This window comes from Rissa tridactyla, chromosome 3, assembly GCF_028500815.1.
Source record: "Rissa tridactyla isolate bRisTri1 chromosome 3, bRisTri1.patW.cur.20221130, whole genome shotgun sequence".
NCBI classification, from domain to species: domain Eukaryota; kingdom Metazoa; phylum Chordata; class Aves; order Charadriiformes; family Laridae; genus Rissa; species Rissa tridactyla.
In genome coordinates, this window is record NC_071468.1 from 34819369 (window position 1) to 34845845 (window position 26477).

Sequence of the window (26477 nt, forward strand, 5' to 3'; positions counted from 1 at the left end):
AGAAAACAAAGCTTACATCACACATCCTGTGGGGAATGCGCATTTCTAGTGCTCGGCAGTTCACATAGCTGCTACAGCTTCTGACCATAGGGAAGGTAAGGTGATTTTCCCTTGGAAAAGCTATGACTTACACGTGGGTACAGGCACACCACCGCTGCCCACTCACCCAAGCCAAGGTTTCCCTCACTACTAGCATTTCTCACCAGCCCCCACTCCCTTCAGCTTTTTTCTTCTTGTAGACCTACGTCAAGCTCTGCTCAGACAACCACGCTGCACAACAGCAGCTAAGGATCGGCAGAACAGCTGTCCACAGCAGACCCCAGGTATCCAAGAGGTGCAACATAACACCACGCTTGGAGTGGAAGACAGAAGTTCAAGTAGAAGGATCCAACCAGGAGCTTTACATCAGTGAGAAGTGTCTAGTGGTCAGGCAGCACGCTGGTACGACTAAGAACAGGCGCTGGCTGTCCTCACCTGGTCCAGTGCGCTTCGAAGAAGGCAGAGTAATACACAATGGTGGGCAACAGAGCAGAGAAGCACCACAGCAGCAGGGTGGGGAAGAACTGGGTGATGATGGGGTTCTGCAATGAGGCAGAGAAGAGACCGCGTGTTACACGGTGTGGCAGCTCTTGTGCCAGCTACAGCTGCCTTTGCTGACACCGAGTCCCCAGCACCCTGGCCAGGCTCAGCACCTCCCTCATGGTCAGGGTGACAGGACCTGGTGACCACTGACAACCTCTCTCTCTACCCCCTCCCTTGCAGGGGTTGTGGTCCCTCAGGGCGGTTCCCATGCTACCCATCCTGCACCCGTCTCCGAAGACCTTACATTGAGGTACTCCACAGGCTTGGTGACATTGAACTTGTCCATAGTGGTGATGATAATAGCAGGGGTGGTGAGGAAGAATAGGAGGATGAAGAGGACCACATTGATCACGAGGCAGCGGATCCACCAGATGAAACCCCGGATGGAAAGGTGTTCCCTGAGAGAGGGGGGGAAGAGGAACATCAGGATGGCTGCATGGGGAAGAAGGTCAGGTCTGGGGGCCTCACATGTACACCATGACCCAGCCCAAGGCTTTCGCCCTCCAAGTCAGATCAGAGCTCCATCTCAGCCAAGCTGGGCTTCAGCAAGAACAACTCATTCAGTTACCAGAGGAGCGGACGGGGAGGGAGACAGAGAGGGTGCACCCCTTTTTCCATTGGCAGGACCCCTAAGCCCCACAGAGCTGCTCACCAGTAGATGTTCTGTGGGTCAGGAGCATAGCTGACAGTCCAGTTGGAGACATGGAGGGACTCGCTGCAGGAGGAGGCCCTGGGCTCCCCACGGCAAGCACAGCCCTGGCACTTACAAGCATTGAAATCTTTGAGGATTCTGGAGAAGAAGAGAAAAAGGGAGATGCTAACACAGACTCCTGGCAGGAACAAGCTGAGGGGGATGCCTTAGTGTCGGCACTCCTCTGATTTAAGGTGAGAGCTGGGACAGGTCACCTTCCTGAGGAGGACAGGACCCTTTGCACTCACATGGCTGTGATGGTCTCATTGTGGAAAGTGACAAAGGCCATCCCCAGAGGCTTTTCATTCACCTTCTCCTTCTCCCGCTTGTAGTCATCTTTAAGCTTCTCCTCCAGCTTGGTATAGTATTCGATGGCCTCCACCTGGGCAGGGCGTCAGGGGTCAGAGCAGAGACTTGGGGAGCCAAGTCCCCAGTGCCCTGCCACCCAACACCTCCAGCTCTCCCTACCTCCTCGCAGCCCCTGATGACACAGCAGCACAGGTGGCCACAGGGCTTGGGGTTGATCATGGACGGGGTGTTCTCCTTGCTCTGCAGGTTGGTGAAGTAGATTCGCCCGCGCTCAGCTTTCTTCCTGAAACAGGAGAGCGGAAGAGAAGGAAGGAAAGAAAGAAAGAGGGTGGGCTCAGAAAAAGCTCCTGTGGCACTGGAGTTGAGGGGGAGCCTGGGGCATTGGCCCACCCTGCCTTCTCTCCCAAACCAGCGGTTACCTCTCCGCATCGAGGAACATCAGGCGAGCCACATCATAGCAGGGACGGGCCTCCAGGACGGTGCAGTTGGCGTAGGCCTCCCTGCAGACAGGAAGCACCAGCTCATCACACCCGAAGCCAAAGGCTGTACCCTCAAGCAAACCCCACGTGTCCAGGACCTCTCTCCTGCCCTGGGCTGAGCATCATGATGCATAGCAAGAGCTTGCTGGGGGCAGCATGGGAGCCTGCAGGCTCTGTCCCCTAAAGCAGAAGCAACACATGGGGCAAATGCTACAGCCTCCAGGTTCTGGCATGAGAAGCCTCTTTGGACTTTCGCCCTGTGGAGCAAGGCACCCCTCTGACTCCACACCCTCCTCTCTGCCTTCATGGGCCACAGGGCTTGGGGGCAGAAAGAGGCGTAAGGGTTCCCAAAAGGTACAAAGCATTTCTCCTTTCTCCATGGTGCTTCTAAACATGGCCCTTCTAAACATGGCTCCAACTGTGTGTTCATTGAGGTTCTGAAGGAAGGGTAATTTGATTTTTTTTGTTAAAAAGAAAAAACATACTTTTCTACAAGGACTGCGATCAGGGCAGAAGCAGCAGCACAACTTCCCATAGTCACTGCTTGAGCGTCTCCTGCCCGCATCTCATCTCTGAACTTGGCTACATCCCAGGACATGCCCTGTCCTCTGCTTACCACGCTGACCCCCGCTAAACTCTGCAAGAGATAGCTGGGTATATCCCAAGGCACAAAACCAAGGACACTGCACATTCAGATAATAAAATTGTGTAGAAAAATAACAGGGAGATGCCCAAAATAAAAGTGTTCACTGATTTTGACTAGCTTTCTGCTCTCAATGTATTATTGCCATTCCAGGTAACACTAGCGCTACCCCAGTGAAAACAGCCCCGTTACAGAGCAGCCTTTATTTAGGGTCACAGTGAGACTCACTCAAAATGCTTCTTGATCTTCTCTGGCTCAGCATATTTTGAGATCCCATTGATGAAGAGAGTTCGCTTAACCTAGAAAGAAGGAAGAAAAAAGGAGAGGGCAGGTAGGTGTGGATGGCGTGAAAGACTGGATTGCAGCAACCCCAACACCACCCCCGAGGCCTGAGTCAGCGATGGGAAAGGGCAGCCCCATCACTTCTAGCACCCAGGGCTCCCCCTCTCCTAGGCTTCCACTAGCTCTTGGCATCCTGCATCCCGGTGCGCTGCAGACTGAGTGACTAAGGGCTTACACTGCAGCTACCTGAACAGAAACAAGGGGTACCCTTAAGAAACAAAGGCAGCAAAAGCAGCTGAAGCAACCCCTGAGGAAGGCATGGGGTTGCCTTCCCCCATCACGTTCACCCAGCGCAGGCCTCTCTTGTTTCCCCACGGGGCTGCAGCTCTGGAAGAGACCTGCCTTTGGCCAGGCAGAATAAAAGAACAGCCAAAACAAGACAGCCCCAAACTGATGTGGGGTGCTCGGCACTCTCTCCAAGGCCACCCGACTTGACAGAAGGGTGTGGGAAAATGTGCCTGGGAGAGCGGCCAGATCCTGCTCACCAAGTCATCCTCTTTGTAGCGCATCTTGGAGGTGTGCCGGCGCATGCTGTACACTGTCAGCAGCAGGTACAGGAAGGCAAAAGATGTGTGCAGCCACAGCAGGTTATTCCTGTCACAAGGAAGACCACAAAGGTCAATGCAAGGTTGCCACTACAAGTCTGTGTATGGCTGGTCAGGCCCTGAAGGCACTGGGGCCACGAGCAGCGTAACCAGCACAGCACCCACACGCCCTAGAACCAAATTCCAGGAGCTCAGCCTGGAAACTGGAGCAGGGAGAGTAGCCTCACAATGAGGGCAGAAAACCTTCAAGGAGGTGAGGCTCTGCAGCAAGTGGACATTTAAAAAATACCCCCCCGAGGGGCTCAATTATCCATCCCACCCCTGCCTACACATACCCAGAATTCAGGTTAGCAATAGTTGTCCTTCCAAAGCTGTAGGCGTTGTTTTCTACGGAGAAAGAGGCAGATACAAGCACATTCAGTTATACTGAGTGACACACAGCACCACTGGGGTAGTCTACAGCAGGAATCTCACCTGCAGAACACCCCAAAACCCAAGCTGCCCAGGATGACCCTCTGGATGTGCCACACTCCAAGTGGGACAGCAGTCAGGGTTTGTCTGTTAGTCCTGTCCTGCCCTCCGCTGCTCCCCAGTGGTCTGGGACATGGTGTTGAAAGCAGCACCCCCAGCCCAGCCAAAGGCCCCTTGCTCTCACCTAGCAGGTCCCCTGAGAAGTTGACAGGTAACACAATGCCCACGGAGAGCACACCCACGGCCACCAGCAGCCCGATGATGTGCCTCTGGAAGGACAGGTAGTGCACTGCATCACCCCCGCACTTGTCCCGGATCTCGTCATCCCTGCCGGGGAGAAAAAGGCCATCAGGCAATCTTCTGCATTCCCTCAAATGCTGGAGAAAAGCACAGGGCTCCTGGTTTGAGCCCATACAGCACCCCTGGTTCTGCCCTGAAGAGCTGTGGTAAGGCCCAAGGGTAGGGAGCCCAGCACCCAGCCTTGAACCAGCCTGGGCAGAAACCTGCCTGTGCAATCCTTACTGCAGCCCCGGTCCCCATGCCCCTGTCCTCTGCCCCCCAGGACAGGCAGCTGGACACACACAAACCGCGCCTCACACCCACCTGGTGGGCCTTGCCTCCCCTGCTGAGATATGGGATGGCTGACACCATCTCGCAGTGCTCTGAAGCCAAGACCACTCCTGAGCATCATCAGCCTGGGAGTGTCTACCTGCATCCTCCAATCCCCGCTTTGTAGCCATTCCCTGGACAGCAGTGCCCCTAGCAGGAGTCCCAGGGAGAGGAGCATCTCTACAGATCAGCAGACAGTGTTTCTGAGATAGGACCCTGAGGCAGGGGAGACCTGGGCTGGGTGCTCTCCTCTGTCACAGACTCACTGTCTGACCTTAGTTTTGGCTTTAGGACTCCTCATCTAGTCCCATCTTTGCTTGACGTCTCCAGAGCATGTTTTCCTTCTGCTCTTCAGAGAGGGGGCTGCAGCACGGGCAGCAACTTCACACAGCTGTACTGAGCTAGGTGTCCCAACACCCCGCACTGCCTCTCCTCCATCCCCACGTGGGTCCCTGTGCAGGCCCTGGGGCACTTACTTTATCCTGAAGATGGCCGTCAGCCAGGAGCAGAAACCCTGTGCAGAAAGAAGACAGGAGGGTCTCACATCACTTTGTGTTCCCTTATCCCTGCTCCCTCCTTCAAAGGCTCGGGGGGACCAGGCTGGTGTCCTTGTACCACCACAGACTTGACTCGGGGTGGGGGGGGACAGACCATGAGTACCCAGACATACGGAGCCATGGATGGGCCAAGGCGATGACAGCGCTACTCCATGGGGGACAACACAGGCTGGACTCTGACATGTGGCTGTCCCCTACCAAGCGTCAGTTTAACCACCCAGGTGACCCTGGCTCCTGACTAGCATGGAAGCTCTCCACAGCCTAGGGACACCCATAAAATTCATTTTACAGATACTTCAGCCATCATCCAGGACAAGAGGAGCTCTGCAGAGACTGGGAAGGCAGGCTGGGCCAAGCCAGTGCTCTTCAAAGGACACCTGGGGAGGAATATTTCCTGGGAGCTTCACCACCCATCCATCACACCCTGTTATCCTACTGAACTGTGCCTCCCCTTTACCTCTACTGCTGTTTTCATCTCTAGAGGGCAGCGTGAGGAGGAGCTGGCAAGTATTATTTGTAATGCTGAGATGATAGGTTGGACAGATGTCTGTTAAGCCGCATGGATGTAGAGCCTACTTAATTAAGCAGATGCCTAGAAGCCACATAGTTATATAGAGCCTTGAGCTCTGTACCAGACACACACTACAAGGTGTGGGACTTAAGGCCTGGGGATGAGCAAACAGTGTTTCTTCCAAAGAGCCCTTGGTTCAGACAAGCTGTGGGCTCCTGGCCACTCAAAAGCAAAGTGTTTGACTCTTGCTGCTACTCACGTTGTCCCTCTGGTCGAAGTCCACAGAGCTGGAGACGGAGGTGAGGCGCTCGTAGCGGTCATGGTTGTCGGAGTGCAGGGCGGAGGCTACGCTAAAATGACAAGCGGGAGGTGAGGGAGAAAGTTAGAAGATGGGAGGAGGCAGCATTGTCAGGAACGAAGAGCACCCAGAAGATCAGAGGTTAATTCAGGTCAGGTTGCCCCAGGTGAGATGGAGAGAGGAGAGATCAGAGAGCAGAGGTAGCAGTAAGCCGAGTCCCCCTCCTCAGACATCACCCTGAGCCTGGCAGCCCCCACGGGCTTGGCCATGGATGCTACCTGCTCAGCACCTTCTGAGAGGCACCAGTGTTATTCAGCAGCCCCTACGAGGAGGGGCTGGCAGGAGCTGCCACGGAGGAGAGGTGAGGTCTGCTTAGCGCAGGGTTTAGACAGAGGAGAGGATGTGGGAATCAGAGGGTGCCCCTCTGGCTCCGGTGCGGCCACGAGGCGGCAGCCCTGGTGCTCCGGAGAGGCGCTGGCAGCGGCTCCTGTCCCGCAGGGCCTCTCTCGTCCGCAGGGAAGAGGAAGGCTGGGAGTCTGGTGCGCTGTATCCTGCTACACCAGTCCTCCCCGCCCTCAGTGCTTCAGTGCAGGGAATCCCAGGAGGAGGAACGCAGCTGAGTCCCGGCTGCTGCACTGCCTGGAGCCAGGCTTGGTCCAACATGCTCCACAGCCTCAGCTGGGCCTCCTGCCTGGAAATCCCTCCAGCAGGAGCAGGGCAGACAGCTGGAAGTGAATGACTACAGGCTAAAGGACAGGAAAGCAAGAGAGGTGAATATCCCAGACCACTTTACTCCAGGTGCAGGCAGGGATCTAGATGAAGAACCTGCAGCAGAAGCATCCGAGGCAGACAATAGACCCCCACTACGAATGGAGGTGAAGGGCAGCTGGCAAAGGAGACAAGAAAATGGTCCAGAGACTTAAATCAAATAGCACTTGCGAGATGACAAGAGCAGGCTGGAACCTCGGAGGTACAAGAAGAGATATAGCTAGTCTGAAGGCTAGAAGCCAAGGAAAAAAAAAAAAAACAGATGAAAACATGGTCTCCCTGTAACCAGTACAGGCTTGAGGAGGATCAGATGGACAAGAACCTGGAGAAGCATCAGCTGAGAGACAAGTGCCAGAGACAAGGTGGATGACACTATTGGAAGGAAAACAAGCAAAAACCCTTGTGACCCTGCTGAAGGAAAGATGATGGGACACGTGGCCTCCCTCAGAGCAGAGCAGCACCTGCCGAGTCCCTACCTGGAAGTAACAGAGAGAGGGGAAAGGAGATTAGCTGAAGGTCATGGGACTACAGGAGTGCAGATTAGACAGTGGTGTGCAGCCTTGCGATTGCACAGCCCGACAGCCTGCTCTGCTTGAGGCACAGAGCAAGCTTTGACCAAGCTCTCGGACATTCAGCCCTTTAAAATCCAAGAGACCTTCCAGCTGGGTGCAGGGGGCGGGGGTGAGTTTCTGCTGTCCGCACCCCTGAGGAGAGCCCAGCACGACAACACAGTGGGCTTTTGGCTCCTCAGAACTGGAAAAGCAGAGGGCAGAGCACAAGCAGCACTTGAGGAAAAAACTGAGAAGAGTGCCATGTTATGAGATGACCAGGCTAACTCAGCTCCATTCAGGGGGATGCAGAGATGATGATCAGGATGACCAACAGTGCTGAGAAGACAGAGAACCTTGCCAAAGATGGGAAGCTGAAGAGGGAGTTCCAATGGAACATGCATCTAGCTAGCAGCTTTTTAAAACAAAATACTAATGAAGCAAGTGGGTGGAGGCAAAGTTGCCCTAAACCATGAGAAGATTAAGGTGGGACCCTGCCCGCTGCCCCAGATTTGGTGCTGGCCCTCCCAGGGAGGGAGAAGGACAGGGTCCAAGGCATGGCTAGCTTCAGGCCAAGGGAATTGCAGGCTCTGGGAGGGGAGGCCAGGCCAGGCATGCTGTGGAAGCGGCTTGCTGCTGTGCAAGGCAGGAGATGGCTGTGTGGGTGACAAGCCCCACAGGGCCCTGTGATCACTGCCTTTACACAGAGGTGCAGGTGGGTTGCCACAATCTCCCAGTGCAGACTGAGACACCAATTAAGAGTGTCAGTGGCTACCACAAGCCCCAGCAAGGGGCAGGACAATGGTACTTGCCATCTGAGGAAGGGTCCCTCCTGCACCAAGAGCGATGCTGCATTCAAGGGCTGGGAGCGTCAGGCAGCATACACGTGTCCTTAACCCACCATGTGCCACTGCACCTCAGCACAGAGAACAGCTGGGATTGGAAGGTGCCACCAGCCTTGGAGGAGCACAGCCAGGACAAGATTTCCTTACTGACCTCCACAGGCTTTGGAAGTTTCTGGCTACCAACACCATCCCAGCTCAAGCCATACGTTTTTGGGGAGGTCAGCAGAGAGCTCCAGAAAGTCCAGATGAAGAATGGGAGTAGGAAGAAGCAGCCCCCTGGCGAGAGGTGAGCACTTGTAAGGATAACTGAGGTGGGCCCCCTAAGAAGCCCCAAAACATGACAGCTCTGCTTCTTCTGCCTTACTCCCCCTGCAAGGCATTAGCAGTGAAAAGTTGCCAGACACACCTGAAGCAGGGCCAACCCCTAGTGAAGCACTCAAGCATAGCAAGGGGTCCCCTCTTCCATGTACCATAGCTACCACCACCTCTGTTTTCACAGCTCTGATTGCTCTGCTCCTTTAGGGGCAAGGAGGAACTACAAAAAGAGGAGCATCCCTGTACCCTCTCAAGGCAGTAGTAGTGGCAGGTACCTGCTTTGCAAGTGATGGAGTATGAGAAGTGAGGCTGCAGCTTGTTCCCCCAGCCTTAGATATGCATCAGCCTGGCTGGAGCGACCATCACAGGCTCTGTCCTGCTGGCTGATTGCATCCTCTGCAGCATGCACCACCCAGCAAGGCACGGGGGATGCTCTTTTCTTAGGCATAAAAGCAGCAAGAAAGAGGAAAGAGCAGGGAGAAAGGGTCCATGGCAGTGCTTCATGGGCAATGCTAGGCCAAGGTGCTGGAGGATGCTCTCAGCAGCACTGAGACAGGAAGTTTGCTTCTGCAAGGGGAGAGAGAAGGGACAAGAGTGCTGCCTTGCCAGGCATGCTGCCAGCCAGGGGTAGGTGGCAAGGGACAAGGGCCAACACTTGCCCTGGTCCTGGTAGTCTCACAGGGTAAAGGAAAAAGGCAGAAGTCTTGCAACTGCCTGCCAGATCCTCTCTGTGCACCCACCTGCCCTTGCAGCTGGTGTGGGAGCAGCACTCGTTGCACCCTGGCACAAGAGGGACCGGGCAAAGGAGGATCCCCTGCGCCCAGGTGACCTGAGTGTGTCGTGGGCTCAGGCAACTGGGTTTATTTTCTCCATCATAAGGTGGGATAGCTGGTCACAGGCAGGTAGAGCAGGGTATGTGACGTGGCACCCTCCACCTTGGCTGGGACTGGGAGGTCCTCGTCACTGCTGCCCTCAGGGAGCATTTAAGTGCTACTAGGGGAAAAACCAGCGTGCATCCAGCTGTGGTAGTGGCTGACACAAAGGCAAGGGAAAAAGAAGAGCATGAATCCACCAAGAGACACAAATCCAAGCCCGAACTCCCAGCCACCTAAGATTAGTTCAAAAGCAAGACAAAACTATAAGAGAAAAGGAGAGAGAAAGTGCGAGCAAGAAAAAGAAGAAACGAGACCCTGAAAAAACAACATACTATTCCCGCTCCTCTCGCTCCGTCTGCCAGTGTCGACGCCTGGGGGCACAGAAACAGAAAGGGAGAGGTTACAACCATGGGAGCAGGTGCTGGGTCTCCTCTGTCACAGGGAGCTACGCACCCAACATGGCTCCACACCATCCTGAGGAAGTGAGACCTGCTGATGGTCAGGCTGGAGAAGACCTTCCTTCTAGATCCCAGCACCACCCCAAGCCACAACGCCCCAGACCCCCCATCAGCCCAGGAGCAGAGTGCTTTACTGCCAGCTAAAGGGAAGCTGCCTTCACTGAAAAGGTGGCCTGGCTCCACACCACGGGTGTCTCAGGGAGCTCCTGAGGGACTGAGCCAGGCAGGACAGCCTGCCAGGGCTGCCTGGCTGCCATCTGAGCTTCCCTTTATGCCTTCCCTCCCCACCCAGGCAGCCAAGACACTTGCATCTCACTTTCCCAAAATGCTCATCGCACCCCATGGATGGGCCAAGCAGCAGGGGATCCTCCCTGGGATCCCAGTCCTGATGATAGCCTTTCTACAGCTATGCTGTCCCTCTCCCCACACTTACCAGCTTTCCCTTGCCAAACAGCTGGCACCCCTCTGCCTTCCTGCCTACAACCACTGCTCCCACTCGCTTGCACCCAACATGCTCAACATCACCTCTGAGAAGGGCTGTCCCTCTCTCCCCACTGAAAGTCAGAGCTTGTCCAGCCCCTGTGGCTACCAGCCAGTGCTTGGGTCCAGACAGCTTAACCCCAAGGAGCTGCTGCCCTCTCCCCAGTGAGGTCTCATCCAGCTATTCCCTACTCCTCACTTTCACCCAAGGCCCCTGTATTGCTGATTTTCCCAGCCAGGCCAGGAAAGGAGGGGCAGAAGAGCCACAGGGACGCAGCTGTGTATCTAATGCTATCCAGGACTGTTTATCTAAACAGGAGAGTTCCTGGTTCACTGCTGGAAGAAAACAACTCTTACTCTTTCCACTGTCATGCATGGAGTGCTCAAGAGCAGCTTGCTTGGATCTGTATCACCAAAGGAACGAAAGAGGATGGAGCTTAGCCCCTTCCAAGCCTTTGGGTGTGATGAGCTCATGGAGCTGATCAAGGGGAAGAAGAATCTCTTGTAGCAAGCCTTCAGAAGCCACACTGCCACCAGCACACGACAAAGTGCCATGCGCACAGCCCCTAGAGAGAGGTGGACTACGCACACAATCCCTCTGACTTAATCAATGAGAGCTCCTTATTCTGCACTGGAAGAAAATAATCATTGTCCTTCCTGCTGCTGACAGCAAAAACAAGAATAGCATCTCACTCTGCTGCGGAGCTGCCATTTCAATGGGCCTCGGCTTTTGCCAATGGACACTGCAGCCCACGAATGCATTGGGCAGGAAGAATCCATACCCAGACCGACTTGTCAGCACTTGGGATGCGAGCTAAACTCGCATTAGCACAGCAGTACAGCACCTGGAAATATATCTTACCGCTTTCAAGTGCTCTTAACAAGAGCTGCATCCAGCAGAGCCACAAAGACACCTTCAGAGGCTTAACAAAGCCTTCACTGTGGCAACCGTCACCCTTCCTGTGACCTCTTTTCCTCTCTCCTCCCTCCCTTCCATCTGCTGTCCCTCTGTAAGGGCTCCTATGCACCTCCGTCACTGTAAGGACCATAAGTGATATGGAGCCCGTGGGAATCACTCCCTGTGTTGGGAGAAGAACGCTGTAACAAAAGAGCAGGTATTTTTCCTGTTCCTGGGACTCAGGGGATACAACTAGCATTCTTGCCTCTCCTGCCCAGCTGCCTCCAGCACATGGAAAGGTATTTATCCCTTCTGCCCCGCATCAATGAAGAGTGCCATTCGTGTCTTGTTTTCCTGCCTCCCTCCCACGCTTACCTGTCAGCATCAGTCACCAGGGCCAGGCGTCCATAGTCCCAAGCAACTTTACGCAAAATTGAGAAGACAAACAACAGTGCCTGGAAGAGAGCAAAGGAGGAGCTGTGAGATCAGGCATTGTCCAGCTTCATCCTTGTCCTCTGTGTGCAGAGCCACAGGAGCAGGAAGCTAGGAGGGGACAGGCATGCTCAGCTAACAGCACACTGAGGCCATCTGACAGCACAACATCCCCACGGCTAAAATCAGACTATCTGGGTGGCTGTGGAATGCAGAGGTCCAGGATGCAATTGTGTGTTGTATCCTGTAGCTAAGTCAGCTACAGGATCAAAAGGCCCTGAGGTCCCAAGAAGTGAGATTATGGTTGCAGCATCTGTGGTCCTGCAGTTTCTAAGGAGGAACAAGCAAAGCATTTGGGTAGGTAAAGCTGCAGGGACCTGGCATCATAAGCAGGAGTTTTGGGATGCACGACTGACCTAACCTTACACGTGTCCTTAGGAAAATTTGCAACACCCTTCCATGGGCTCAGTGCGGTGGTACTGGAGTTAAGTCAATAGTGGCTAAGCAACACTATGAAGACCATAAAGTCAGCCAGCAGCAAAGTCTGAGATGGCATTTGGGGCCCTCAACTCTAATCACAGGATCACAGTCCTCCCTTCGTGGCTAATTAGGGGAGACAGTGCTGAAGCAGCAGTAGGTAGACTTACGAGAAAGCACATAAAGTCGAGTGCTAGGACGGTGGGCACTCCACCAAAGGGCAGCCCCTGCAGCACAGTGCTGCGGATGCGGGCACTGTAGCAGTAGTCCTTGGTGCTGTTGTTGCATGTGGAGGCTTTGCAGGTGGCCCCTGCTGAGCCCAGGGTGGCGATCACGTAGGGAAGCATCTCTACAGCTTCATCGTCTTCCCTAGGGAAGAGAGAGAAAGGCCTAGTTAGACACACACCAGCTGGACAACAGGATAGCCCTGTCAAAGTTAGGGGCCAACTTTGCCTGCTATCTCAGGCTCCTCTGCACTGCAGGATTTCCCTGGGAAACAGTGTCCAGGGACAAGGTCATCTGGAGAAGCCTGCTGAGTTTGTGGGGTGCTGGAAGAACCCAGGTGCTTCAGCAGCTGTGGTCCCACCACACACAGTCCCAGAGCTCCCTTTCTTGTTCCCCCACTCTCACACCATTTAGATGCCTCTCTTTCTCATGGACTACTCCTCTTCTTGAGGACACAATGTCTCAGCCCCTTCCCCTCAGCAGGGAGAACATTTTATGTACAGGAAAGAATGAAAGGGTGGGGTGGTGGAGACATGAAGTCACGTCTGGATGACGGAAACAAACTGCTACGGGACAGTTGCTGCATCATGATCCCACAATTTCCTTTGCCTGGCTGCGTGCCATTAGCTTTATTAGGCTGAATCACCACCCTCTGCTCACCGTGGGCCTCAGCCCCCAGCTCCCAGGGCACCCATCAGGGGCTGGTTACACCCCCTGCTTGTTTTCTTTCCTTCCTCTGACTTGAATGCATTTAGATGCAAGCACGCAGAGGGCAGGGAGGTGGCTTAGGCTATACTATCAAGCTGATCAAATATTTTATTTATTTCAGTGCCCTCCTCAAATTGCTACAAGACTTGCAGCTGGGCTCGGGTCAGCATCACTGTAGCATCACTGCTTCAACATGGGACAATCTTCCTCCTGCGCAGAACAGCTCCATGGGAAACACAGAGAAGACCACGCTAGCAATGGATAAATGCAAACTGAGCGTCACCAGCGTGGTCTAGGAATGACAAATCAACAGCACAAACAGGGGAGAAAAAATCTCATCAGCTGCAGAAGGAAGCAGCGGTAACAGACCGGAAGACCTATCCAGGCTGCCAATCCATAAATCACCCCCCAGCACCCACAAACCACCCCAAATCCTTCACTACTACCATGTACCAAGCAGAGAGGCTGGCTGGCACAACGTCACTGCTGGGCAACACTCAGGGGCTGCTCACCCAAGCCCAGAAATGCCATCCTGGTGGGCTGGGCAAAAGTGCCATCACTTGCCCAAGCCACCACCACTGCCTTGTGCTGGTTTCAGCCTCTTGTCTCAGAGATGTCCCCTGCCACCAGCTCTGCCCTTCTAGCTCCGCATTGGATGGTGACATTAGCAGAGAGGGTTGCAGGGCTCTGCCCTCCAGCTCATGGTATATCCTGGCAATCTCCTGCCTGGCTGCAGAGATCTATCAGCACCGCAGCACAACACTGGCTGGATAGTGACCACCAAACCATTCACTGCAGTGTCCTAGAGAGCTTGGCTTCAAAGTGATCCCTCCTGGATCAGCTGGGATAGATGAACAGCTGCAAAACAGCTGAAGCACTGATGACAAAGGTCACTGCGATGAGCAAAAGCCCGGTTGGGTACAGGCATTGAGGGGGGTCAGCCACATTGGAAAAACCACCAAGAGATATTCACAGGTACAAAGCTGGAGCAGGGCTGCCAAGAGAAGAAAATGGGAGTGGAAAAGCAGTAGGAGAAAGCCAAGCCACAAGATCGCAGTTGGGAACAAACCGGGAAGCCAGGCAGGATAATTCACCCTGGTTGAATTAATGAGAGACTCGGAAGCTCCAGGGGAGGGATGGGAAGAAATGATGGGATGAGACTCAGCAAAGAGAAGTAAGATGCTTTGGAGTGGGAACAGTTACACCCCTCTGTTTTTACCTCTAAAGTGTCAGCCTAGATGGACTCATTGCAAAGATAAATACCTCTCATTCCTCTTCCTGGGAATCTTATAAACTTTTAGGTTGTAAAATGCAGCAGTGAGTTCCAGATGTTGAATAAACCACTACAATCTCACTGCAAGTCCACAGCCTTCATTTCTCCTCCCATAGTGAGAAAAGGCAAAGAATAAAAGCCTTTGCTTTTTCTAGACCTACTAAGCTATTATTAAGTGCTCTCTCCTTCCCATGACACGAGGTGTCTTCCAGCTCTAACCACTCTCACCGCACATCCCCAATATAGTCCGCTCTTTTGACCCTATGGAAAGGTGACCAGAACCACATACAATATCCTGGGTAGGGAAACGACCTTGACTGCCAGAATGACATCCTGATGCTCTCAGCATCTCTCCTTATGCTACTCCTTGTGCAGCTGAGCATGGTTTATTTCTCCGATGGCATCTTTGCCTATTGAGGAAAAACATCCCTCTTACTGGCCTGCAGTGTGGCTGCCCTGAGTAGCCACAGTAATTTAGTAGCCAGCCATGTCCCAGAACGAATAATTCCTTCCAGTACACCTGACTGCACACTTCTCAGTACCCACTTTCTCCTTGCTTCACACTGTGTTACTTTGGAGTTGCTTCAGCTTGTCAAATCTGAATGACTCCAGGGTATCGGCAGATTTTGGATACCTTGCTGCACACTATTTTTTCTGGGTCATTAATAGCGAAGGACCTCATCCCTCTGCTCTTGGCACACTCAAGTTGCTCATTCACTCCTAGGCTTTGTTTTTGGACCCTCAGCTAGTTTTTGATCCAGGACTCTACACCTCCTCCAGCGGACAGTTTTCTTAACAGTCTTCTGCAAGGAATTTCAGAGGTTTTCTGAACATCCAAGCAAATTACATAAGCTGGACAAATATTACCTATTATTTTACCGAAGTACTGAAAGACTTACAACATATCACAGAAGTATAATTTTCCTCTGCAGAGACCAAACTATTTACCTCATTCCTGCATGTTTTATAGCCCCATTTTCCAGTCGTCTTTCTAAAAGCAACGAGGCTCATTCATACACTCACATTACCCACGACCCTATCATAATCATTATTTATAAAAACCATTACGTGTTCAAGACAAACTTTGCAAGCCTGTTGGTAATTTAAGCCACATTTCACAGAGACAGGTCCCAGAGACTTTTTGTGTTTTCCCTGAAGCCCAGAAGATGGACTGGAAGGGACTGGAGATAAACCTTCCTAGCCTCTCCAGTAACCCACCCAGAACACCCAGTAATAGAAAAGCTGTGGCATATATGTCCAAGGCTTAGGTTGCCCTTTCGTCAGCCCAGCCAGGTGTCCCAGCAGCGGTCAGCACCATCCTTAGGTACCTCCTGCTTGGCTGGTAAGCACAAGAAGGGGCTCCCCATGGAGAGAGAGGTGTTTCGGGTGTGTGGGAAGGCTGGGAGAGCTTGCAGGGATGTCAGGAACACTTTTGTCCTTCCAGCTCCCCCAGCTGCAGGCACACCTGGCAGCAGGCTAGAGGTGACCTGCCAGCACATCACTTCAGGTCAGACCCACCAAGGTACCCAGCTTCTTCTGGCGTTACAACACAAATGAGGCAACTAAGAAAATGCTTAACGACCATCTCTGCAGGCTTGATCAATAGTGTCTACCTAGTATCCTTCATCCAAAGACCTTCCCCAGGAGCCTATCAGCTGAGCAGGAGGCTGGCTGGTCTTGACAGGCACAGCGCAACCCATAGGCTTGGCAATGCCTCTGTCCTCGCACTCAGTTTGCACCTTGGTCTCAGATGGCTGCTCCACGGGACCCTTGGTCCCCAACCTCTACCAGGCAGGGCACGCTGCAACATGTCCCCTGCTGCAAGGTGCAGGGCTGGTCCTGGAGGCGGCCGATGCCAGGTGCGGTGTTTTAAGCAAAGCACAGGCAGGGAGGAAAGGCAGCGCTCACAGCAAGCACAGTCTTGTGGTACAGCAGCACGCTTGCCATTACCAAAGGAAATCCCCTCCAGCAGCACGGGAGGGAAAGGGGTACTTCTCCAGCAACAACCGCCCCCCTCCCCAAACACATGTCCTATTTCCACCCAAAGCAGAGATGGTTTTGCAAAACTTTCTGTTCAGATCCTGCTACCTGCCTCTGGGGAAGGACCCTGGGTGCCTCCTTACACCTATGCTGCCACCACAGGTAGGAGAGCCTCTGTGACCGCACACGCTGTGCTGTTCTGCGGATGTGGTTAAAAGTGCCTTTCCTGGTCCCTCCTTCCCCTAACAGGCTGTAGAACAGGATTATCTTGGCTCTGCCTGGGCTGGGATGCTACCATCAGCACAAGCTTCTGCGCATCAAGAGAGAGACACAGGGAGTTGGTGGTAAGCTGTTGTGAGGGCTGGCGTGGTGGGAACCAGCCTGAGGTGTCCAAGCCCTTTCCTGACTGGAAGCACGGCTTCCCACCACAACCGGGCCAAGGAAGCAGTAAGAGCAGGACATCAAACCAGGTCCCACGCAAGCCCTAGTCTGCGTGTTTAATGCTGACTTCCTCAAAACAGCAAGGACAGCACAGAATGACTTGCCAAAAGGCATTTTCAGCTCTTATTCAGCATTACTGGACTCCAACCCCTTCTCTATGAGCAGCAGGAAGGGCAGAGGGAGGAACAACAGTCCCCCAGTTTCCCCCATCCACAGAGAAGTCTGCTTCCTTCCCCACACCACAACCTCTACATTGCCAGCAGGACCTATGCGTCCACACTGCCCCATGTTTCCACCCCTACATGTCAGGAGCAGAGGCATCCTGCTTCCCAGCTGAAGTCCCTATAGCACATCCCACCCGGGTCCTGCAGTGCATGCAGCCTCCAGCCCAGCTCCTGCCTGCTCAGCCCTGGGAACTGCTGCTCTTGAGGGCTTGGCAGACCCAGCAGAACAGGAGTTCTCCTCCTTGCTGTTGTCCTTGGCCTGCAGGTCAGCACAGCTCACTGGGTTTTCCTTTTGGATGAGCATCCACATAGAAGCCAAGCAAGTCTCCATGCTCCCAGCCATCCATTACAAAGGGAAAGAGGAAAGAAGGTGGCACGAGGCTGGGAAGGCCAGGATGACACCCCTTCACCCTTCTATGTCTGCCTCTCAGCCTGCAGAGTGTGCATCAGGATGCTCATGGACTCATCCCACAGTCTGGGCAGGGGTTGATGTCTGGCAGAGTCCTGAGGGGCTCTTGCAGGGCAGGGGACCAGGAGACACCCATTGAGGAGGCTACCTGCCCCACGCCGAACTCTGATGCAACACAGAGTGGCTAGGGCACGCAATAAAATAGCGCTGCAGGCCCTCCCAAATGGAGCATTTCCCATTCTCCTCTCCAGCTCACCCTGGAGTGTCTGTGCCTCATGCCCAGCACTCGCATCCTCTGCCAAAACCCTGGCACCAGGAGGAAAGAAGAAAGAGAAAGCAACCTGCTGGGACTCGGGCAGGAGTGATGCAGAAGGTGGACAGCTGGCTTACAGGCAGACAGATGCACTGACATGGGCGAGCGGCTAGCTGTGTTCTTCCAGCCGCACCACCGATGTCAGCCAGACATGAGGAGGTGGCCTGAGAAACACTTGCAGAAAAATATAAATCAATAAAGCATATGCCTGCCCTTGCAGCCAGAACGACGTAAGCATACAAGCTACATTCATTTGTTTTCTCACCGGTAAATGTTAATAACCCCATCTGTAATTAGAACAGAGAGACTGTGCTCCAGTAGAGATGCATTCGTTTACGGAAATGTGACAGTCTCAGGGCACAGAGATAGGCAGATACCAGCAGGTCTGGGGTGAAGATGCTAGAGATTTCCAGATTAAAAAAAAAAAAAAACCAAAACCAAAAAAAAAACCCATCCCAAAATTTGCTAAATCTCTAGGACATGACATTCAGGAAGGTGAGGTCTGTTTTAGTACCTGGCCCCAGAGGGTGCTGGGGACATGGCATGTATCTTTGCAGACCTGCTCCTCTGGGGTCCCCTTGGTCTCCCAAGCACCATAGGTAACGCTGTGACACCAGGGACCTGAGCCCAGAGGACGTGCCACCCTGAGCCCCTGCCTGACAGGGCAACACAGACCTGCTTGCACTGGGCACTTGGGGACCCTCATGCAGCAGCGGGCACCCAAGGTTGAGGGAGCCTTTTCACCCCCCAAACAGCCACCTAGGTTACCTGCAGCTCGACGGAGGAGACCAGCAGAGCTCTGTGCAAACTGCTTGCAGCCACAAACAGACCACAGGAAGAACAGTCCAACCTTTGGCGAGCAAGCAGGGAAAAGCCTCGGGAGAGACGGAGAGAAGGGGGCTTGCAAATCAGCTGAAAGCCTTTCCCAGAGTACAGCAGCAAATAAAAGGGGTAAATAGCGCTCTTGCTGCAGACAGAGTGGTGGGAAAGCTGCCCTGCGCCATGCTTCAGACCTGGCATGGGGCTTTCAGGCAGCTGAGGGCCGGAGAAGTGCTGACACACTGGGTGCAGCGAGGAGGAACGCGATCTGCAGGCGAAGGGGAAAAGCATCAAGAAGAAAATGTGCTACTGGCACATTTCAAACAAGCCTGGGCAAAGCACCGACGAGCATACAATAAGGATCAGTCCTGTATCGCCCAGGAAGGAGGGAGGGCCTGCCAAAGCCCTGCATCTCTCTGCCTCCTCTCCATCTCCTCCAGTCAACGTACAACACCCCCTGCATGCTTCATCATCTCTATGAGCCAGCCAAGCAGACACCAGGCCTCCAAAGCATTGATCTGGCAGGTTTGGCTTCTTCAAAGGAAAAACTAAGCGCACACTTGCCCTGGGTCTAAGGTCCTTCCATCTGGCTTTGCATCAGGCCTCAAATATCTCCCAGCAAAGGGCATCACAACTTTTTTTGTGTGTATAAGCTCCCAGCCCTGGTGTTGGCAGATACCGTCACTGTCACGGCCAGCCCCTGACCCCATGCTGCTCAGAGCACCACTCTGCAGCAGCTTGCGTACTGCTGGCAGTGTACATCCTGCTGCTCGGGAACCCCTGGTTCTGCTCCCAGCACAGGTGTAAGCACAACCGACCACCCAAGTGATTCACTCTGCACTGGGATGGTGCCTGGCAGGGATGGAAGTAGACTGTAACAGCTGGGAGCCTTTGGATCCACGAGAAACCTGGGTTTTATTTTCTCCTAAAGGCAATAGAGATGTACGTAGATCACTTCATGAGCAAAAGGGGAAGGAAGAATGGCTTATCCACCCAAAAGGAGGAGGGGAACTCCTCCTGACATTCTGTCCTGAACCTGCTAGAGGGTGATCCTGAAGGTACACAGATGTTTTGGAGACCCCTGCTTACTTCTTGGGGCTCAGTGCTGGGCTGCTCCTTCATTTCGAATGCTTGAAATAGGGTTGTTTGAAGAACTCCCCCTCCCTTCCTTGGGAAAAAACACTCCACAAGCTGGGGAATCTCAGCATCAGAGAAATCATCAAGTTTCAGGTGAAACCAAACCACTTCCACAACTTCATCTTGACAGCCCTCCTTTGACCAGGCCACACAAAACAACTTATTTTTTGGAGGTTATTTTCTCATCCATGATTTTCCATAAGGAGAAGAGCTTTTGGGTGCTAACTTCCATGAAGGTCAGGGAACCTGTTCAGGTCACAACTCCATCCCTTTCAAGATCACCCAGGATAGTCAATCACAAAACCTTACCTTTGAACATCAGCAAAACCCTTCATGCTGCCTTCGCTCACCGGAAACTGTCTGCCTTGCCAAGCGATACCGATTTAGCTGCAGACAGCTAGGTCTTTTTTATGCCTCTTTTTTACAGGAACTCCCTACAATCTGCTGGCAGTGCTTTCAAGTCATATGGTGCCCTGAACATAACATACCATGCCAAGAGGGGCTGTACCACCGCTCGAAACCTTGGTATGCAGTAGTTCATGCTCCTCTCATCTCAGCTGGCTAATCTGTCCTCGGCCTAAAGGCTCTTTGGTCTCTCTGGCTCTGTGTTTTGCTCCTGCCTCACACCTTGCTGCCCTCCTGCCTCTGTTTTTACATCCCTTTGTACTGGGTGCTCCTGGGCAAGGGGCGTCTGTCCCTGTCTGGCCAACAGGGAAGGGCTGATGGCATCCCCCTTCCCCTCCAGGGAGGTTTGGTGGAACAGTGGCAGACATGCAATACCATGCTACGGCACTGCTGCCAAGAAAGCCGCCCGACCGCCTCCATCTGTCTACGAGGAACCAACACAGTCCTGGCACCTGGCATTTCTGCACCACTAAGGAGAGGTCTCCAGCCCCATCTTATTTGCCTCCTGACAAACACCATGGAGTCTTGATGCCACATGGACACCCTCAGGGTCCCATCCATGCATCCCATCCTAGTCCATGGCAAGGGCCCATCTCCTCCTCTGCCATCAAGAGGAAGCCCAAACCAATCCAATAGTTCTCCGCATCAATCTGCTCTCAGTCTGCACAGCAGAGTCACAGCCAACCTGATTTGCATTAAATTTTGAGTGTTAGATTTCATGAGTCACCGAATCAAACACTTTGGTTCCAAATATATCTACCTGTCACTTTCCCTTCAAGCTCCTGGGCTGTAAATCTATCAGAAAGAAACCAAGTTTGTCTGCCAGCTTGTACTTTATAGTCTATAAAGAAACACTGCTCACTGTTTGGCTTCCCTTGTTTCCTGTAGGCATATGCTGGTAGTGATACAGCAAATGCAAAATAAATAAGTTGAGTGGTGAGACTGACAAGGCGCTGGACTTCACAATGTATATTCTGCAAAGCAGTGGCCATATGGCAACCAAGCCCTGGTTGGGAGTAAGCCCCAGAAAACAGGGCCTCCTCACCTACCACCCAACACCGCAGCAGTAGCAGTAGCTACCAATTCCCAGCAGATGCTTACCAGACTCAAGGATGGAGACTCCACCATCTCTCAACACCAGTGGTTTTCAGCTTCTGGTTTATGGACCCTAGTGACACATGGGCTGTTCCTCAGGGGTTGCCTTCTTGGTCATCTCCTACATGTCTATTATCACCGCTTATGCTACTTGCATGTGGTATGCACCTTCCTTGCAAAATTTTTATGGGCCTGCCCCAGGCTGGCTCACCTATACTTCATTCTTTAGGTGAGAGTGACTATTTATACAGGATCTTTACTGCACAAATACCACTTCAGCTTTTGAGCACTGTTAGTGAGAGCTGTTCAGGTGCATGACATCTGGCTTTTCTGAAGCATGGACCAGACTTACTGGTGATGCCTTATTTGCTCTGAATTTTTCCATGTTCCCCTCCATTTCTTAAGTGACCAAATGCCGTCTTTTCCATTTTGCACAGATAGACATTTTTAGCAAGAGCTTTACTCCTCTCCCAGCTCTCATCCCTTTTTCCTTTATTTATCAGTAAGCTCACCTCACCTTACAGCTTCTTGTTTATCTCTGATCTTAATCCTCTTGTGCATAGGGGAGTATTAACATACTTGCCTTCCTTCATGCCCCATAACTGTCCCCTGCCAGTCATGACAGACTGGGTATTCTCATCTGCACCCAGCTTTTCCTCTCAAGTGAGGTATATGTGTGTGTCTCTCGTAAACCCAGGTTTCTGAGCTAGTCTCTCAAGGTCACATTGATTGTTTCCTCCTCCTCACTTCTGCATGACAGGAGTCTACCTCCTTGCAGCACAGCGCTCAAAGACACAGGAATTCTGTCCACTGGGCATGATTACAATCACTTCCCTACACAGTGTGATCAGCACTTCCCACCAAGGAAAGCCTCGGTGATGCGAGTCACCAAGCAGTGGCAAGAAGCATCTCTCAAGAGTTGTCCAAACTGCTTCTCCGGGCTCCACAGCTGGTTCCAGGCCAGGGGCTGGTAGGATACCCTACTGCATCAGCCCTGGGAGCATCCCTACTCCTTACTCTGCAGCACGCAAGCTGCTCGCTCAGAGGTTATTGGGGGTAAGCTTCTCTCTTGCCCGGTCCTCCTGCCCTAAGCACTGACAACACCGCATTTAGCAGGCACAGGGTTGGGGCATTATGTGTCTTGGATGGTACTTCAGAAAAGCTTCAGGCTTTTAGCAAGTGCTCCACAGGGACCCAGGAAAATTGAAACCCTGCATCAATTCAGGAACCATGGCAAAGCAGGTGCAAGGGCCGCTTAGAGCGGCATCCCTGGAGTTGACACTTAGCAGCACACAGAATACCCCTCCTTCACATCAGAAGGTGGAGAAACTTGGCACTAGCAGGGAAGGGCCTACAAGCCTGGCTCTCTCATCCAGCAGGAAACACACGGGATGCAAAATCAGCAAGCCCAGAGGGGAAACCCCTTCCCCTGTGGGCACTGGGGGTCAAGGAGCCAGCATGCTGCATGGCCTCCAGCAGGAGCAGCCTCTCAGCATTGCTCCTACAACAACAGGAACATCTACTCCAAACCCTGGCACCTGCACCCTTTCTATAACAAATAAAGGCTGATCCTTTCCAAAGGTCCTTAAGCAGATTGCAGCTCCAAGTGTTTGTATTTTGCAGGCTAGGGATGTTCTCGTGTTTTCCTCCCCTTCCTTACCGCACTCCTAGGGTAGTGCTTGCCTTGCAGGGTTAGTCTACAAAGGACCCATAGCACAGGCAAACAACAAAGGTCAACACAATCACAGCCCTGAAGCAGGTAGAATTGAGCTCCCTTTACGACTCCGTGCTGAGAAGAAATTCATCAGCTACAGCAGGAGGAGGAAAGAAGTCAGTTGTTCCTCAACAGCAGACATCAGCAAAGGGCTCTCGCAGCAAGAGGTCTGGATGTGGCCAGCAAGCCAGGACAGTTACAGGAGAACACCTAGGAACCAGCATTCTGCATATGCTGGGGAAATCAAGATAGGAGTCAGAGCTCCAGCAACAGCAGCACAGCACAACCCAGGACACTATGCACAGGGCTGGCACAGCAACCAGTACAACCAAGAACAACAGGGCAACCTTGGCCAAAAGGACATCCAAATTAGGACAGTGATGGTGGAAAAACCTTGAGGCTTTACAGCACACCGCTCCCTTTATGCACTCTGTCCCAGCAGCTACTGAACTCCAACATGGCAGACAGAGGCTGTAAGAGACCAATTTTGAGCTCCTGCTGGGCACTGAATAGATAACAAAGGTCCATAGCAGAGCAAGATGGAGATTAAACACAGATTTTAGACTGTCCTTGCCCCCAGGCCCTCACCTGTGCTACAGACAGAGAACCACTGGACCTCACTTGGCATATCAGTACCCAAAGATGTCCCAGTTCCTATTCTGCTGGACGTTTGCTCTGATGCTACCAGAAGGATCTAATCTAGAGCCAGCTCACCGACAACCTTTACCTGCTGGGAAGAATGAGGGTTGAACACGTCTCTTTGAGCTTTCAGGGCAGCTCTGCCTGCCTTCAACTGCCAGGGCTGGGGTCTGCAGGCAGGAATCACTCGCATGCACCAGGCTAGGAACGCCGGGCTCTCAGCCAGCCCCCAGCACTTGAGTGATGCTGATTGTGCTCTTCTTTTCAATGGTCTCTCTCCACCCCGTGGGGCTTGGCAAGAGGACCTGGGCCTGGCTTGGGAACACAGGGAACAAAGCACCGGTCGGTCGCTGGGCACAGAGGCGACGGCATCCAGCTGAGACCAGGAACACTGAAGTGGTACTTCAAGGCAAGCAGCCCGGCTCCCAGACCTGCAGATACAGGTGTGCAAGATAAAGTGGCTGTTTGGACTTGGAGGAGGGTACTGAATTTTCAGTAAGACGCAGCAGTGCAAGCCTTGTGTCATCTGGACTCTATCTCAATGTTAGGACAAACAAAGAAACAGTACTTTAACTGGGCAAAGCAGCTCTGAGTCACTGTTTATCCATGGAGCACAGCTCCACAAGAGCAAATATCAAGCCTATGAAAGTCTACTAAAGACATGCAGTTGGTAACCTCGGCTCCTTTTGCCCACAGCCCTGGCTGAAGCTAGGGTGCTCACACCTAAGACCACTGAAATCCTGACTTGATATAAAGGAGGTGCCTTGAAGGTCACCCCAGAAGCAATGTGGAGCACACCAAATACTGTGCACCAAGGGCTGCTGGAGGTGAAGTCAGGAAGCGCCCTCCTGCCCAGATGGACCAGCATCACACACAAGAACTAAGACCAGATACCTGACAGCCCCTCAGGCATGTCTCCCAGGCAGCCTCTGCTCCTCCAGGCTGTGGCATTGAAAGGAAAACAGCAGCAGGCACTTTCCATGGGCTTGCATATGGAGAACACCCAGGAGCAGCTAAGCATCATGGCCTAGAGCAGCTGTAAGGTAGTCTGCACACCTGAAGGCTGCTTTCCATGGAAAGCACAGCCCTAAACAGAGTGCAAATCAGTGGTGATTCCTGATTGGAACCGCAGCAGCGACCCCAAGAGGGACCACACTCAGAAGAGCTGCGCTGCTCCCATCCCATCACCTCTGCTGCCAAGTTAAGCCCTTCATCCTTGACACATCCTTATGGGTTAGTGGGAGCCAAAACCCATCACTTCTTCTGGCCATTGTTTCCCAAGACCACCTCTCCCTCTCAAAACACTCCCTCATACTCTGTGCTTCCACAGATGACACCTAATGCCAAAAGAAAACAGTGTGACAGCACTGATGGATGGGGTGCACGTGCCCCAAGCCTAGGCTGAATCTCATCTTGTGTCTCCATCCTTCAGTGGAGCCTTGAAGTTTGGTTTGAAGGTCACCCTGTACCCACAACCCTAACCCTTCCCTGGACAAGGGTACCAGCACACAGCACAACACTGGCAAGATGCACCAAAGCGCACCATACGTTTCCACCAAGAAAGCACACTCCTGGCTGTTCCCCTTCTATGGAAGGGGCATCTGGCTACACGGACGGATGTGAAGTGCAGCATCACAGAGGCGGGCAGGAAAGGCAGTATACCCAAATAAAAAGGAGCCAGTGGACCCCAAAGAAAATCAGAGTACCTTCAGGCAACAAAACTGTTCTTTGCTGGTTCACGTGCGAGGGCAAGGCGAACATGCTGTCCCTTACCTCATTTCTGGATCAGGACAACATATCACATGTATTGCTTGAAAAGACAAATCACCCGTTAAAGCAGTGGCTGAGGCCTCTAATACAACATGGCAGAACAGCAAGCAGTTCCTCCAGAATTTTCCTTATAGGTGTGAAGCTTGCCTGGCCTTCCCAAACACATCACAGGAGCAAGAGTATAAAAACAATTAGTAGATTATGGCATTTTGAGATCAATTACTAATTAATAACCCAGATGAGGTTACTGCTTAGTATTTCTCCCAACACAAATCGAGCTTTGGCAGCTGTATGGGCAAATGCTTGTTAAGATATTTTTCCAAGGATCTTCATGCAAAAGAAATCACCCCTGCTCAGGAAAGCTCCTAAGTATGTACTTATCTTGAAACGCTCTCACTGAAGCCATCGTAACTTAAGTATATGGCTAAATTAAAGTGTTTACCTAAGAAGGGACAGACTTGAGCACTATGTTCTGCTTCAAGGACCAGATGTTTTCCAAGACCACTCTCTGAACCCTGGCTATGTGCACTGGTTATCAGCCCAGCCCCAGCTGAGTGTCTCAGGGTAGAAGCAGCAAAGATCAAGTAGCTTAACCAGAATTTTTCTTTGATGATGAGAAATAAGTTCCTCCAAATACACTTTATAGTGACTGGTTAAATAAATAATCCCAGACCAGAAAGCTTTCTTCTCTTCATGGGCAAATGGTTCTAGCAGGCTTGAAAGGCATGCCATTCTTCCTGATTCTGTTTCATTACTTCTGCTTCTGGCTGCTCCTCCAAAAATACTGCTCCCCCTTCTCAGCATGGAGATATAAGATCCCTTGCTGTCAGGAGATGTCTCACCTGCCTCCACTCTCCTTAAGCTAAGCTCTGTACACCTGGCATTTTTCCAAGCACACCTTTCCAGCCTCTGACTGCTTCCGCAGCTGATGTCTCTCTGCATGGTCAGCATCTTTCTAGCTGTATTGTGCCTGAGCATCCCAAACACGGATATGGCCAGAGAGAGAACGCTACTGCGGTCCCCTTGCTCTGCAGCACAACTCCTTTGCATTTATAGCCTGAAAGGCCAGTGTTCTCTTTCAGTCACATCGTGGCCAAATATCTAAACCTCTATACCCTGTCATCCTAGCTTTCCCTCTCACTTCCCACTTCCTCCGGCACAGCTGCCTCCCATGGTGTCCAAAGTGTCCACA

At 52.6% G+C, this 26477-nt stretch overlaps 1 protein-coding gene across 4 annotated transcripts in view; it reads right to left on the reverse strand.

The window, feature by feature from the left end:
• Window positions 1–26477, reverse strand: part of TMEM63B (transmembrane protein 63B) — a 49174-nt gene that overhangs the window by 6951 nt on the left and 15746 nt on the right. For 3 of the 4 annotated variants that reach the window (XM_054195108.1, XM_054195109.1, XM_054195106.1), the window contains 15 exons: window positions 12304–12502; window positions 11600–11679; window positions 9721–9759; window positions 5999–6089; window positions 5148–5185; window positions 4247–4389; window positions 3927–3978; window positions 3532–3640; window positions 2933–3003; window positions 2002–2082; window positions 1742–1865; window positions 1522–1655; window positions 1235–1372; window positions 827–980; window positions 475–581 (listed from right to left, as the gene is read on the reverse strand). In XM_054195108.1, the coding sequence (XP_054051083.1) occupies window positions 475–581; window positions 827–980; window positions 1235–1372; window positions 1522–1655; window positions 1742–1865; window positions 2002–2082; window positions 2933–3003; window positions 3532–3640; window positions 3927–3978; window positions 4247–4389; window positions 5148–5185; window positions 5999–6089; window positions 9721–9759; window positions 11600–11679; window positions 12304–12480 (1538 nt within the window). In that variant the 5' untranslated portion in view covers window positions 12481–12502. The remainder of the gene's footprint in view (window positions 1–474; window positions 582–826; window positions 981–1234; window positions 1373–1521; window positions 1656–1741; window positions 1866–2001; window positions 2083–2932; window positions 3004–3531; window positions 3641–3926; window positions 3979–4246; window positions 4390–5147; window positions 5186–5998; window positions 6090–9720; window positions 9760–11599; window positions 11680–12303; window positions 12503–26477) is intronic. The other variant, XM_054195107.1, reaches the window with a different exon arrangement.